The sequence below is a fragment of the Rhinopithecus bieti genome, unplaced genomic scaffold, assembly GCF_001698545.2.
Source record: "Rhinopithecus bieti isolate Rb0 unplaced genomic scaffold, ASM169854v2 scaffold_6063, whole genome shotgun sequence".
Classification (NCBI taxonomy): domain Eukaryota; kingdom Metazoa; phylum Chordata; class Mammalia; order Primates; family Cercopithecidae; genus Rhinopithecus; species Rhinopithecus bieti.
In genome coordinates, this window is record NW_016805186.1 from 1,545,669 (window position 1) to 1,562,935 (window position 17,267).

Here is a 17,267-nt window from a genome sequence, read left to right on the forward strand (position 1 = left end):
GTACAGTTCAGCTCCGTGACATACTTTCATATAGTAAAATAACGGATGAACTCTATAGTACATTTTACTCCTTTTTAAGATACATGGTTGAATTTGAAGAGTAGATTCACAGTTTTTGTCATTTTGGTTATTAATAATTACTCTACATCAAATAATTACTGTACATGAAAAACTCTGAAAGACCACAGGATCTTATCTAGGATTACAGTATTTATTACTTCTCTTTTAGAAGTTTTCATTTTAGCATATCCCCTTGCAATCTAGTTAAAGGTTCTAATTCAGACTCTACGGTACTCTTTTGAAGTTGAAATACTGGTATACTGTGGCAACTGTTATTTGTGTACTGATTTCATAAAACAAATAGGATTTATTTTCTTACTGAGACAACATGTCTGCAACTGGCTACAGACACACATGCATGCACACACCATCTTTTCAAACAGAAGTAAAGTTCTTTAATAAAACTTTGATGACAGACATGAAGCACTCAGAGGAATTACCAGTAACCAAAAAGATTCTAGATTGAGCCCCAGATGAAAGATACTGTACTATCCATGGCTGGGAGGTCTGAGCTTTTTGGAGACTTCAGGATCAAGAAGTTTGCAGGTATTTTCTAACACTAGGACTGAGTCTCTTTTGTTCTTGCTTCATTTCCCTTTCCCTTTGTTTATTCTCTTTTCTTCTCGTAACTTTTTTTTTCAAAACTGTAAATTCACTATTGCCACCCACTGCCACACCAGCTGCAAAACCTCTGAGTAACGTAAGTCTCTCTAGCCAAAGATGATGAGCGTGTTTCAATGATTTCCTCATTAAAGGTGCTGAAGTAATAATGACGCGATATGATGAAATCAGTGATTGGGAACTTTTCTTCTCAGAAATTCTGTGAGACAGCTTTGAAATGTTAGAATGAAATTTTGCTGTATCAATGACTGACTGAAGTCGGCCACTGAAATGAGTGTTTCTGTAGACTGTGTCTGGGCTGCTAGCAATGGCGCCATGGGAATGGACCTCCCCTTTAGTGGCTTTAAAACGTCACCACAATGTAGTCATTAAACAACTCATTTCTTTATCTTCTCTGAAAAGGGTTTACTAAGTTGGTGTATGTGTGATGAGGGAGATAGACAGCCTCGAAGGGTATATTATACCATCCAGGGAGTAGGTATTCCAATTTGTTTCCTAGCGAGAGATGCCCTCCCTCTGAAAATCACAGCCAAGAGACAAGGTTTCTAACGAGGTTGTGCTGCCCACCTCAAAAATATTTGGACTGAAAGAGCTCACAGGCAAACTGTGTTTCCAGCATTTTATTTTTATAACTTTGCTTAAGAAGCAGGTTGCTTCTTAGGTCAATTGTTGGAGAAATTATATGCGTGTAAATTTCTTCTCTAATAAATATTTAGATAAGCTAATGACCAGTATCCAGTTATTTCACTAACATCCACTACAGCGGTTTGCCAAATTATCTGACCTTTCACATTAAAATTTGTATGTAGAAGGATATGGTTTTAAAAAAGGGCACAGTTAAAAAAAAATCCTAATAAAAAATTAGCTATCTGTTTAAAAGATTCTGACATACTCTTTATCCTAACAAAGAAGTTTCTGGAAAACCCAACATAATTCTGCCTGCCTTTTTCAGATGGCACATACAAGGCAATCAAACTGTAGAAATGTTGTTTAAAGTGTCGGTTGAGAGATGGTACATTCCTGGATCAAATGAGAAGACAAGTATAAAAAGCAGCATATTTGGGTTACGAAAGAATGCTTTCACGAGTTGTAGTTTGGCGTTGGGCCTATGGACTACATTGAAAAAGGCTAGAAAGGATAGCCTTTCAAAGTCCGTTATTAGATTTATTCTAGGGATATTATAAGACAACTGGCTGTTTACTGTATCGTTCTGTGGTCCCCAAAAAACCCCAAGTGACAAATTTCCTTCAAAGTGAGTGCTAGGAAAAGCTTTGCTTCTGCTAGAACCAGTGTTTTTTTGTTTTTTGTTTTTTGTTTTTCCTTAAGGACAAACATTTCACTCAGCCTTTCTCAGCAGGGTGTTATGGCATTTTGGGCAGAACAATTCTTTGCATGTGGGAGTGCCTCCCCATTGCCCCGTCAACCCAGTCCTCTGTCCAGGACAGTCATTTGGAATCCCTGGCTTCCAGACATTAATGCCAGTTAGACACTCAGTCATTGTGACCACCCAAACTGCCCACACACATTTCCACATGCACTAGTTGAGGTATCACACTAAATAGACAGCTTACCTCCTTTGTTTTTTCTACCAGAAAACTCAATCAAATTAGCCATTTTAATACAATATCTGGGTAGAACATGTTATGTCCTATGCATGTGTATTCTAACTTTCTCCCTGTCTTAAACTTCCAGTTTAATTTATATTTTCTCTGGTCCTGAATTTCATTTTGTACTCTGGTTTTATTGTTAAGGTAATTTGATTCCTTTGTCAAACCAGTGAGGTACAAATAAATTAATTCCCTTGATAGTTCAGAGGAATTCTACCCCTACCTTCATTCTTAAAAGTAAAATAGCACTAGGTTGAAGCGAAATATTGGTATTATATACAGTACGCATTCTGAACTCTTGCCCATAAAGTGACAGTAAAATTACTCCTGAGGCACTTAGCTCTTAGAAAATAATAAGCCAAACAGAAGAAAACCTTTGATGAAAGTGACTATGCATAAACAAAATATCACAACAGCAATTTGAAGTGGGAAGAGCCCATAGAAGTATTTATGACTTTTAACAGTATAAAATCCTTTTGCTAAAATATAAATTCTATGTGAAACGAGTTATCTGTGTGTGTCTTCATTTTAGGTGAAAAATTGTGGAGCAATCTAATCACATACTTTCCTTTTTCCATATGAGCAGAAATGGTTTTGGTTCTGATTGAACTACATGATTCCCTCAGACTCCTTTTCATTTTGGGAGTAATGGCCAATTTTTATTGAGGAAAACTATTAAGCAACTCAACATTACTAGGTACTTGGGTGTAAATTTGTTGTTTAATCTGAAGCATCTTCAATGACTACAGCTCCCAAATGTTTTGATTTTTACACTTACTTGTATGTCCCTTACAGTTTTTGTAGCTATTTGAGGGAGTACTTAGAGAAAATACTATTGAGTAACTTCTGTGAAAAATGAGGTAACTAAAGATGATACTACCCTATATTTTTCTTACCTTAGAACTGCAAACAGCTATGTTAGCAGGCAGCTGGGAAAACTGCTTCAACTCAAATACATCATGTGCTGCCCATCGGCTCATGTGATTTTCAGCTTTGCTCGATCCAATCACATTCTGGTTTGAGTGAATATAAGCCACTTCCTGAACGCCATCTAGGAGGTAATTGATATTTTTTAAGTGATATATCAGTATACAGCAGTACGGTTCCACAAAAACACATTATTCTTATTTTTAATACTCAAGAGGAACATCAACAACACAATACTCTTTAGGAAAAATACTGAAAAGAGAGAGAGTTCAAATATGTTAGTATAGGTTACCTTGGAAATGCCTTTTCCTTCTCATCAATGTGAGATGAGAACTACTGACAGCAGGTAACAATCTTTAAACTTGAAATGGAGGTTTTGGCCAAGAGAAAAGTCATGGTTGAGGAGGGTCCTCTCTATGAATTTGTTTTATTGTTAATTAAAAAAAAAAAGTTGTTCACTAATTTAAAGAATGAAACCAACCTTCTCTGTTCCTTTAAACATGTACTTGATTACAGCGATGGAATGGGAGCATGGGGTTTACGACCAGGGAGTTTCGTTTGATTGGCTTTGCTCAGTTTTACTGTTCGTGTTTTGTCTTTTTTGTACATATGCCCAGAGAATGTCAAGATGAGAGCTTTTTAGGAAATGAAAAAAATTAACTCATGGCTTTTATCTGAAAGAGGTTTAAAAAATAGCTACAATTTTTATTGCTTTGCTTCTAGGCACCTATAATTCATTTTTGAATTGTGATCATAAAAGAGAAGGGCAGAACCAAGGCCTATAAATGCTCCCTCCAACAGCTCTGGCAATGAACCTCAGGTATGACCTTCAACACTTGTGCTGTTTCAGTCCTGAACCTCTCCAACCAGAAATTGCCAATCATGCAAACACAAAACGTTGTTAAATAATATGACGAGACAGTAACTAGCGTAACATTCTCCTTAAACTTCAAAATACCAGGTACTATATATGGCACATAGTTTCAAAACTTTCAGGGCAGAAAATTTACTCAGATGTTTCTTAATTCTGATGACACATGTTATCCATTGTTCAAAACAGCATTAGTTCCAAACTAACTACTGACACCTTTTGCACAGTAAAAAACAAACAAAAAACTGAGCTGATTATTTAAAAAACAGTTTATGCAATAATTCCTCAAACCTAAAATCTAACTGTAGCACACAAATCAAAGGATAATTCAGTACTTATTTACAATGATACCAAAATATATATAATAATGAACTCTTAAATGAGAATGCTAAAAGCCACAAAGAAAGCCTGATTTGTACATAAATCAAATACAACAATTAAGATTTCTATAGCAAAATATCTTTGCTTGTATCTCAGCTTCTTTCACATAATTTTTGGGGGAATAAGTCAGACACTTGTGAAGACAATGCCTTAAAATCACCATACAGATTCTGGGCAGAGGGTGGTAACAGCAGAAGCAGGAGAATCTCTGAATCTGTACACAGAAACAGACAGCAACCAGACAGCAAAACCAAAAGCCCACGGACATTTACATCAAAATTAGGTAACAAGATACCCTCATGACACCTAAAGTACAAGCAGGTGGGGAGAATCTCCACCAGCAATGAACTCTGCATGGTTTCAGTATCTGTGTGAAAGGAGGAGGAAGCAACAGGGCGCCTGACAGACCTAAAAACAGGAGACCCCAGAACTGCCAACAGGTATTCACCGGAAAACACAAGGGGCCAGCTGGGGAACAGCAGCTGAATCCGGGAAGGTTTCCTGCTCTCCAATGCTGAGAGGGTGCAGGGGGGACATAGTAAAAAGGCCTGGAGGGGCTAAAGCAGGCCAACTGCTAGAACTCCCAAAACTGACCCACCAGGGCCCCCACCCAGGTGAGGGCCCAACAAAGAGGAAAAACTGCTGGGGGAGAATCAAAATAAGTACGATAGGAAGAACAAGGATGAGGGAAAGAAAAGATCTAGAGCAAAGCAAGGGAGAGCGAAAGGAAGGCCCACCACAGTGCAGCACTCTACATGGAAATAACATATGGATCTCTGTGAAGTGAGAAAAGATTTCCTACGCTCTGCTTCATCTGTAAAATTCAGGGTAAGTCATTTCATATAAAAATGACCAAGGGAAAAGCAGCAGGGTCAAATGTCATAAAAATTATTGTGAGAAAAAAGAGAACAATCAGAATAATATCCCTCCAATGAAAACGTGCTAGAAAGATGTGCTCACAAAACAGTAAAAGACATGAATCAACAACGTAAATCAGAATTAGAGGAACCCAGCAATGAGTGATAAGAACTTAGGAAAGACTTGAAATTTTTTTTTTAAATTTCAAAAATGAAGACTAAACTAGAAGGAACGTAAGTGGGAATAAACACAACAGATAAGCCTTAAGAGAAACAAACAACATTTTAAAAAAGCAAAACGAAATGAACAGATCAAAAAGATGAGAGAATATGACAAAAACTGAAGATAGGCAAAGAAGACTGAACATCTGAATAATAGGAGTGAAGAAGAAAGCCAAAGCAAAGGAATAGAACAAGTAACCAAAAACACTAGTACAAGCCAAGTCTTTCCCAAAATAAAATTTAAGTGAAAACAACACTGTGTATATGAGAATATGAACCCAGGATAACCAACATCAAAATACAATCTAGTAAAATTATTGGACAATAATGAAAAGAAAAAAAATGCCCTGGGCATCTAGGGAGAAGGAAAAAAAAAAAACACATAATACCACACTTTATGCCAAAAGAAAACAAAGCTACATATTTAAGACGCTCAAGAAAAGACAATGTGAGCCAAGTATTTTACATCCAGCAAAACTGACTTTCAGGTATAAGGGCACAAAACTGTTACTGCAAGAATCTCAGGGAATATTCTCACGAACACTTCTTGAGGAATTACCAGTCAGATTCAGACAACCAGAGTGACGTGAGGAACACTGACATTAAGGACTGATGGGGAGCATGAAATGTGTAGTTACCTGTGGACCAAGTGAAGCCTAAGAGAAGGGTAGTATATAATGCATTGTCTGTATCTTTGACAAGAAAGACATAGTATATTCATTTTAAAAATGGAAGAAAAGGGAGAGTAGAGGCAAAAACAGATAAACCCTAAATGTTGTCAGTAATCAAACTGTGGTAGTACTGCTATTTTATTCTTTGTATAATATGGGATAAAGCAAATGAGCAACAATGGGGCATTAAAAGTAAATCATTCCCTATATGCTTGAGAACCAGAATTATCCATATTGTAGAAATGGTATTCAAACATAGTAAAGAGGCTAAACGAGAGCTCTATACGCTCAAATTAAGTATCAATACAAAAAAGTATAAATATAAACTCGAGGTATTTTATCATCACAAATATGTGTACATAAATACATATATAAAAATATATCACAAATATATGTATACATACACGTCCTATATGTATATAAATACAAATAGATACATATACAATCTGGCCACTGAAAAGGCCCAGAAATAAATAACCAAGTCAACAGTAGCAATGATCATTACTAGCACCACACTGTGGTCTTGAAACACACTTTCTCTCTAAAAGAAACCAAGACTCTTGGAATAATGACTGATTGTAGGTCTGGGACAGAAAATGTATGAGACGATCCTGGAACATCTTGTTAAGACTAGACAACAAAGCGGCTTCCAAAATGACTAGCAGCCAAAAGGCTTCAGGAACCAAAATATGCATTTCAGAGATTCCCCTCCCTCCACAGGTAGGACAATGGAGCCTTAATCATATTATTAATTGCGATAAATTGAGACCCACTAAATGTGTTTGAATCAATTACTAAGAAAGAATGAATCATTCTTATGGCATACAGACATATTTAGTTTTACTATACTATAAACTGGTAAATAAAGAAAGCAATGAGCACTTTTCCTGTCTCTCATATATGAACTGTGCCACTGGGTAAGCAACAGTAGATGAGGGGAAGTAGTGAAGTACCTCTTTACAAAAGCATTCTAAAAATTACATGAAAATGAAAGGAGATAAACAGAAAATATTTTGCTACTCTGAATGAATAAATAAGTATAGGTATTAAGTATCAATGGCTGCTAGGATCATAAAGGAGAATAAACATTTTGTGCCTACTATAGTCTTGTTAAACACTAGCTTTTATCTTCCCAAAGGAACGGAACCTGAGTCTGATCCAGTCTCAGGAACCAACTGCTCTTTTGCAGGTAATATAGAAGACAGAAGAACATGTTTAACTGCATGGAGAGGATGCAATTAGCAAAATACAAACTGAGGGAAACTCTGTAAGAGATGGTCCAGGTACTTCCATAGTTACATTGTAAGGCAATGAAAGGGATGAGGATTCCTGTAGATTAAAAAAGACTGCCTAACATTTTTTAAAAAAATGTATGAGACTGGACCATAATACCTAGTGATATGGTTTGGCTGTGTCTCCACTGAAATCTCATCTTGAATTGTAGCTCCCACAATCCCCATGTGTCATAGGAGGGACCTGGTGGGAGGTAACTGAATCATGGGGACAGGTCTTTTCCATGCTGTTCTTGTGACAGTAAGTCTCATGAGATCTGATGGTTTTATAAACTTTGAGTTAAGACATGTTAACCATGTTAAGACATGATGTGCTCCTCCTTGTCTTCCGCCATGATTGTGAGGCCTCCCTAGCCATGTGGAACTGTGAATCCATTAAACCCCCTTTTCTTCTCAGTCTCAAGTATGTCTTTATCAGCAGTGTGAAAACAGATTAATTCACCTAGAGATGCACATTTGGTGATAGAACCATATAAATGTAAATAAGTAATTACTATAGAAGCTAGAATAATTGGTATTTATGGGGGCAGAGGAGTTATGATTTAGAAGGGCACATGGAGGGGGTCCTGGGGGAGATGGCAACACTATCTTGACCTACATGTGGTCTCCCATTTATCCTGCTACCCAACCCTTCCTTATTTGTGCCTCAATGCAGCATCTTGATTTCAGGGCTATTTTACAAGTTAATTCAAAGTGTCTCACAGACTACTTGATAAAACAAATATACTTTTAAAGTTTTCAGAATGTGTCTTTAGTTACCTAAAAATTTATCCATTGATTCATATGACTGCTCTTGATTGACAGCTTTCTCATTTGAACATTTCACTGGTTTTCTCGGCATGAAAGTGCTATTTTTCTTATTATGGCTAGGCAATTTTAAAGAAAAACTGGTTCTGTCTTTTACAGTTCTTGCTCTATGGCTCTGTTTAGAGAAACTGAAGTGGCTGACGGATAAACTCTCATCTGAGGATGAATAATCATCAATAAACTGAGAGTTATGATCCTCATTTGTTGCATATACTTGGTTTGTTTTGTTCACTGTTTTGGGAGAATTGTGAAGTTCTTTTTTGGTTTCCTTTATTCTCTTAAACCTCAATGAACTCTTCCTTACTCTTGACTTGGAAGAAATTTCAATGTCATCAGATTCATCACTGATATCGCTGGTGCCTTTCCTTTTCACAATAGATTTCAGGGTTGTGTTCTCAGGACTTAACTTTTCTGAAATTATTCCATTTCTTTTGTCATCAGTCTTTCGACCGTTATCATTATTTCCTGTTTTTACAGAGTGTTCTGTTTCAGAGCCCTCAGAACCCTCCAAGGGTGGCTTACACCTTACGCTACTGTCGGGGAACCTCTCAGTTGTGTATTGTGTAGGACAGATGACATCACTATCTTCCGATTCTGTGTCATTCTGTAAAATGCAATGTTTATCTGTATTTTTAAATTTTTTCTCATCAGACTTAGAAGAAATATTCTGTTCTAAAGTCTTCTCACTTTTATAAAAAATATGCTTTTCTTTTGGATTTAGGATGTTATCTAATTTCTGATATTTTGAAGTACCAAGAGAGTCCTGATTTTTCTCACAACCAGCATCTTTGGCTTCTGTGGAAAGGCATGTGGGCTGCTCATCAGAACTTTCATCATCAGAGGCAGTATTTCCATCACTGTCCTCAACTGCTTTACATTTTGTTTCAAACAATTTCGAGAAACCACACTGGAGTAAGGTAAGCTGTCCTGGAGAGCTGGAAGCTTTATTTGAATCGGGTGCTCTGTTTTTGGCAGTCTTTACTCCTGCGGCTCCCACTGCCTCTTCATCACTGAAGTCCCTGCAGAGATCACACACTTCCTTTGCCAGTGGTTCTGCAGCTTGTTCTGGACCTCTGCATTCCTGACAGTCAGGCTCTCCAGACTATAGAAGAAACAATGACAAAAACATCAGAAAACCTCAAGATATAATATGGAATCAACTGAAAAGGAATCAACTTTGGGCAGGTAATTTAGGTACAAGTGTATCACTTAGTATTTTCTAAAAGTACAACATTTAATAAACATTTAGTAAAGGGTTTAATATCATAGTCTAGTAGTCTTTTCTCTTTCCATGTTGAATATTGTTCCAAAATAAAACAGTTTAAACTCGAATACCATATAATCAAAGTATTTTGAAGAAAAACACAAAGTGGAGTGTTTGGCTTCTAAGATGCAAGGACACGTAATTCTGGCCTTGAAAGTGAAAAGCATACAACTTACTGCTTAAGAATTACTGGAGTTTACTGTCATCTAGTAGATACTTCCAATCATGCTTTAAGAATAAGACAGATTACAGGAGTGAACAAGGTAAAGAATTCACGACTGGAAAATTATTCTAATTGATTAAAAAGGCCAATAGGATCTTGATCACCGGAAATAAAGAATTTTGAAGTAAAATTTGCTACAAATTTAAATTCAATATGTAACTTTTTCACTTTAGTCAGAGTTAAATATACCCTAGTTTTCTAAAACTGAGCCTCTAATAGTAAAATATTGTGGGAAAGTATTATCTGCTAATACTTTTGCCAATATTTGATATTCATATATTTCTTTAAATTTATAAAAATTTCATCCCCAACTTAAAGTCATTGGACTGGTATAAACTGACACTTAAGACTCTAAAACAAACAAGAAAAAACCAGAAACAATAACAGAAAACCTTCCACACGTTTTTTACCTTTAAGATGGCCTTATGATGAAATAAAGATTTGGTGGTACATGAGATGGCAAACTACTAAAAGGATCACAAAATTAAGGAATCAAATAAAATATCTGCTTTCAGTTAGAGAACAACTTTAATATTTGGGTTCAATAATTTTAAATACACATTGGTGGTGATTTTTCCATTTAACTTACCATTTAGTCAAAAATTATTTATTTGAGATGGGTTAGTTATCTAGGTGGTACTGGATTTACAGTTTGGGGTAGTTAAAATTCAGTTTAGCTGTAAATGCCTGAATTGCTCCTGAATTTGTTATATGAATGTTAAATCAGCCTTAATTATTAATTTTACCCACAGTCCTCTGACTTTGTGTCCTTGACTCTTAATTTTTTTTTTACAGGTTATAAAATGAAGGGAAAAGGGAAAGAAACAAAACTGTCACAGTGCACGTTTTCTAGGTGCTGAGGCTACAGGCTCAAACGTTACATACCATTTCCAGTTTGTGCGCTGGAGGCCCCTCTTTCAACCACGCCGTGGCTGTCATGACCCCTGCTTCCACTTGGCCTTCTCTCTATAATGTCAGTAAGAAAGAATGCAGATAGCCATGCAACACAGGGGGTAGCCACAACCAGATAAGCAACAGCAAGGCATGCTATTCTTGGAGTTAAGAAATAAACATCGCGTGCAGCTTGCTTTAGCATTCTTAAAGTTATTTTTCAACTTGCTAATTAAGAAACTCATATATAAACATTTATAAAACATTTAAAAAATACTCTTAATTCTTGTCTTAAAGTTTACTTTTACAGACACAGAAAACTAACACTTTCCAGCCAACTTCATTAAAAGTACTAGTGGGGAGAGGGAGAGTGAAGAAATGTTATATATTTACCCAGTATGATATCCGTAACAACCATTCCCATATAATAATTATGGTAAGGACATATTAACATTTCAAACACCACAATGTTGAATATTGGGAACTTGATATTCTAGCCTATATTGTTGCTATATTTATTGTTCATATTCATTTGAAAATACCCCTTAGGTGTAGGAGGCATCAAAATAAAAAGGTCCATCCTACTATGAAATGAAAAACAATATTCTAGTTATATAACAGGCTTGCCACATCTTTGGGAAAGTATTTGGACTTTAAAGCTTCTGGTGTATCATTTAGCAGAAGTTCTATTGGCCTAGATTCTAGAATATTAAATTCTCCTCAAAAGGAAATCGATTCACTTTTTAAGGCTGTATGTGTTGATAGAGCAAGAAGAAATAATACTATCATCACTACAGTTACAAATGCCCAACTTAAGAATACACAAATACACAGACATACTAATGGCATGGTTCCAGCCACTTGGTATCCAGGGCAATGAGTGAGACTCTCCCCTATGGAACTCTAGGGAATGACAAATGGTTTCTGAATTGTTGCAAGTCCTCTACTCTCCATGCCTGGAGGCTATTACGGTAATGGGATGGGAAGCCTCATTCCCAGGCTACCATTTATCTCTGTAACAGAAGCTAAATGGCTACAACAGGTGAAAGTGGCAGTACTGGAAATCTTAAAGCTGCTGAAACTCCCTTATTATAGATAAATGGCCATTCCAGTCTTACGCTGCTCAGGCCAAACACCTTGGAGCCATCCTTAACTTCTCTCTTTTTCTCATACCTTGTATCTGACCCATCAGCGAATCCTGTCAATGCCAGCTGGATAATATATACACCATCCAGCCACTTCTCACGCCACCTGCCACCATCACCCTGGCTCAAGCCAACATCATCTCTCAGCTGGATTACTGTAGTATCCTCCTAACTGGCTTCTTGCTTATGTCCTTGTACTTCTATAGTCTAGTTTTCAATAGTAAGTCAAGCTAATATAAATCAGACTATGTCATCTTTCTGTTCAGAACCCTCTAATTGCTTTTTGTCTCATTCAAGTAAAAGTCAAAGTTCCTGCATGGTCTGGCTCTCTGTCATCTCTCTGGCTCTATCTCTTGCTCTCTTGCTTACCCCACTCTAACCAGTCTGGATTCCCTGACATCATGAGATCACATGGGGCATGCTCCTCCCTCAGGACCTCTGCATTTGTTTCCCCTGTCTAAAACACACCTTCCTCCCTCATCTCTTTGAATACTCAAATGCAGCCCTCAGAGTGAGGGCTTCTGTGGCTACCCCATCTAAAACTGCAATGCTCCTTCCCTGACAGTTCCCATTTCCCTTCCCTGTTCTATTTTCTATCCTTAGAACTTACCTATCATAATACATTCTGTCTTTTACTTATTTATTCTGTTTATCATTTGTCTTCCCATATAGAATGTAGACTTCTGGTAGACAGGATCATTTTGTCTATTTTGTTCTTTTATGTATGTACCAGCTCTATGAACAGTACCTGACATTTCGCAGATGCTCAACAAATATTTGTAAGATGAACTCTCAATGTCTATCTTTGAAGAGAAACCGTAATATAGATCATGGAAAGTCAATGCAAAACAGAATGAAATTGCCCAGAAATCAAAAGATTGTAAGTGTAAATATTCAAATTTTTACTTCTTAAAACATTTTAAAAGAGATTTTACACAACCTTTAAAATTAAAATGTCTCACATGAAGTGAAATACTTCTTTTACTTTATGATATGTGCTCCCATTATATGGGGCTAATAATAATATTTAGAAGCACCTTTGGCCCAAAGCAGCATGACTCTAACCAAACTTGAATAAGTTTACATTCTAAATGATGACAAATGAGTAATTTTAATTCAAAATTTAACTTAATAATCAAGTGCCAATCACATGCCTAGCAAGACAAATGTAGGACACGGACGGCCTTGTCACCCCTTATTACTATCAATTAATATCAATTAGAAAACAGTTAATATCCTTAGTGTTCTGGTATATTAAAGAACTTAAAGATATTTTTAAAAAAGAAAATGTAAGACATGGATGGTCCTGTCATCAATAAACACTTCTGAAGGTGAAACAAGATATTCTTAGAATAACTAGTGAACAAGAGAACTTTTTTTCTTTTTGAGACGGAGTCTTGCTCTGTTACCCAGGTTGGAGTGCAGCGGCACAATGAACAAGAGAACTTTTTCTACTTAATAACCTGTCATCCTGATACGTCTCACATAACACTTGTTTAACAAAGAAATAGGTGGTTATTCTGATAAAAACAGATAACTATGTCATAATATATGACAGAAAACAGGATAAATAATGTAATGCTAATACTATAGACAATGACTTTAACGTGAATATAAGCATGTCAAGTAGTTTAAGTACTCTTGAGATGGAGGTAGCAGCTGGGTTTGGGAGCTGGAGGGCAAACAAAGTTACTGACATGAAAAGAGAAACTGGAAAGAACAAATTCATAAAAGAAACAGCGTATTTAAAAAGCAAAGGGAAAAAAAAACCCAAAAAGCAGGACTCCAAATGGGTCACTGAATTCAGAATCAAATATAATTACTAGAAACTAGAAACTCAGCAGTCTACATCAGAAGTTGTATAATAGTAATAATATTTATAGGATTCAAATAATATATACTTTCCTCTCCCCCGGCCATCCACGGTCTACTGCTGAACTTGTTCAGCATACAATTCCTGACACTACGTGGTTATTATGTAAACGTTCTCTTCCACCTCCGGAGAAGATGGTTCAAGTTCCTCAAGGACAGGAACCAACTGCTCCTTGAACTGTCTTTATGGTACTTACTGAATAAATTAAGTACATTAAGATTTTACTACAAAGTCATGGAAGTCAAGAGAAATATCCTGAAGTTTTCTAAGACTCAGTTTCCTCATCTATACCATGAGGAGGTTGAAAAATATGATATTTCAGGATTTTATGATACCTATATGAATATCAATTAGAAAATAGTTAATATCTTTAGTATTCTGCTATATAAAAGAACTTAAAAGATTTTTTTAAAAAAGGATATAAAATATTTTGTTTGAAGAATAAGAAACATCTGTATGTTGAGGATGAACACAACAGGGAGAGTTTAAAATACTGGTGTGGAATTTTATTGGGAACAGAAAACAAAATCTCCATGAGACATGAGAGTACATCTCAGGGAGAATTTGGTAACTTTTAATCAAAACACATTTTATATTTTTGTTTATTTAGGAAAATCTCTTTTTTTAGTTCCTGACTTCAGCAGCTGTTTTCAAAACAATAAGCATCTCTCTGCCTATCTTAAAACGGCCTTGGAGTTCATACTGCTCAGTATATACATTCATGTGTGTGCATTATGTGTAATTATGCATGGGAAAACCTTAGTTTAAAGGTATAATAATTCATTTCTTATTCTCTACAAGTAAAATTCCAAGGCATTTTGATAAAGAAAACCAAAAGTTTCTCTGAAAAGGCAACAGCAATTGTATTTCAAATTTCCTGAGGAAGAAAAACTGTATTTAAGATATTATTGAAAAGGTTAGAGAAGAATATCACACCTCCAGAATGTCCCTTGTAAGACAAGACCCTTGGGACCTCAGTTTGAAGAGGTTATGGATCCCAAAAAGCTCTCCTTGATGCTCTTTAGATCCTTGAACTGCTTCAAAATATCGTTTGGCATTTTCACTTCCAACCACCACACAGTGAAGTTGCTAAAACAGAAAAAACACAAGATATTTTTGAAGTGTATGCTCCAACAATATGTCAGAATTTCCTGGCATTCCCTGTATATACACAGCTTTAGTTGGAGCAGGCAGAATCTCCTGAGGGAGGAAATTTTGTTTTAGTTTCCCTGGCAGATGTTGCCATTATGGTAAAATAATAATAATCTGGCCAGTATTATTGAAACAGAGATCTTATATTTCCTGTTTTATCTGTTTTCTAACAACTGAGTCAAGATTATATCTCTATAGAATATCCACCTGACATAAATGTTTAATAATAAAAGCATACATATGAACACACTTTTCTCCTTTTAAAACTCTTATTATAACAGGAACTACTAAAACTGGCAGAAGTAATTACTATATCACTCAAGTTAAATTACAATCTAAAGTAATGATATGATAACCACCTTGGTGTGAAACTAATTGTGGCTTGACTACATAGCCTACTAACAGCAAAAACCCTATCACTGTTTTAAGAAACACTACATCTGTGACATAATTTTGAATACAGAAAGAACACTGACATGGAACATTTAAAAACACCATTTCAGTATCAACATTAATATGCACTCTCTAACTGCTGGATATTTTACTAAATGTAATACCAATATACAAAATTAAAATACAATCTGATTAACCCCAGGTGTATTTTAAAATTTCTTGAAAGAAACAATGAATGCACAGAATGTAAAATAACTTCAGTCCACTGATGGAGAAATTAGTAAAAAAAGATGCTTAAGGGTCGGGTGCAATGGCTCAAGCCTGTCATCCCAGCACTTTGGAAGGTGGAGGTGGAGGCGGGCAGAACACTTGATTTCAGGAGTTAGAGCCCAACCTGGCCAACGTGGTGAAACCCCTTCTCTACTAAAATACAAAAATTAGCTGGGCATGGCGGTAGGCATCTGTAATCCCAGCTACTCGGGAGGCTGAAGCAGGAGAATCACTTGAACCTGGTGGAATCTGCAAGTGACCCGAGGTGGTCACTGTACTCCAGTCTGGGTGACAAAGACTCCGTCTCAAAAAAAAAAAAAAAAAAAAAAAAAAGAGAAATGCTTAACTATTGAGATTATCATCAGAGTTCATTTGCACTGTAATAAGTGATTCTAGGCAACTAAAATTTATAACAGCTGCCATTTATTGAACATTACACTGTAGCATTTTATTTCCATACTCTTACTTAATCCTTACAACTTTATGTCATCTCAATTTTAGAAATAAAATAACTAAAATTTCTCTATTTTAAAAAAAAGTAACAAGTTTAGAGAAATTAAGTGACTTGCTCGCAGCTGCCAGCTAAGTGTCATTCCTAGAATTTGCACCTTGGTTTGGCTGAATCTAAAATTTATACTATTAACCAATTTCTCACTTTCAAGACGTCTCTCTTAAAACCCACAGGACCTTCATTTAAAGAAGTTATGGATCAACATACCAACTTGATCAGTTTGACACCAAATATTCTAGAAACATGGGCTGTGATCTTGGGAGCACAAAATTACAATAACAATTGATGCAAGTGACAGCCCAGGGACCTGCCAATTTTCCTCTTGTTACTGAACTACCTTAAACATTGATAATGTCAGACTGTAGGATCTGTAACTATAATCACCAAGGTAATTTGTAAGCCTCAATCTGAGTCTTTATAAGCTTCCTAGCAAAGTTTTATCACAAAATTTATAAAAAGCACATTAGTTTGCACTAAAGTGGCTCCAGTAAAAATGCAAACCAGGTGCTTCCATCTGGAGCCTAACTATATAAAAAAAATCATGTTAAAATTCAAGAAGGTAGGGGGAAAACTAGTAATTAGAAAATGTAGCTTAGTTTCTAGTTTATGAAAAATCCATACAAGGGAGAAAATGCTTGGATCTCATAATAACAGACAAAGAAAGAAGTAAAAAGAAAAGAACATTTATGATGTTAAGAAGTTCATGGCCATTCTTCCAACTTCAAGGCCAGCAGTGTGGCATCTCCGTATTTTTCTCTCTGACCCTTTGCTTCCTTACCATGGGTTATTAGGCAGTAGGGTCAGAGAAAGTAGAGATGAAGATGTGCACATCTGGCCCTTATAAAAAAACCCTTGTGATTACACTGGCCCATCTGGATAACCCAGGTGGTTTGGGGGAGGACGATGTGAGCATCTTTGGGAGACTATTATTCAGCCTACCACAGTAAAGAAGTGCAAAAAGAAGGATGGGAGCAAGTCGAAATGACACAGAAGCCACCCTAATGGGTTCCCACTGGCCAAATATAAGACAGTGTCAACATTAAAGTAAACAGTGATATTCAATGTGTTGTAATCTGTTACTAAAATGGGAAGCCATGAGACCACACAAATTAAATAGAAGGGAAAGCTCTTTTTTTAATGGTAGAGTTCCAAAGCACAACCAAGAAGGATAATGGAAAAAGAAAAATCACCACCTGACAACCATTACAGTGGTAGCTGATTCAGGCAGG

General features: G+C 36.2%; 1 protein-coding gene across 1 annotated transcript in view; it reads right to left on the bottom strand.

The window, feature by feature from the left end:
- The window catches only part of ERCC6L2 (ERCC excision repair 6 like 2), a 136,830-nt gene that overhangs the window by 36,250 nt on the left and 83,313 nt on the right, over positions 1 to 17,267 (bottom strand). Inside the window, 4 exon segments of the mRNA XM_017871507.1 lie at positions 3,185 to 3,339; positions 8,269 to 9,418; positions 10,689 to 10,769; positions 14,649 to 14,801. Of these exon segments, the coding sequence (XP_017726996.1) occupies positions 3,185 to 3,339; positions 8,269 to 9,418; positions 10,689 to 10,769; positions 14,649 to 14,801 (1,539 nt within the window).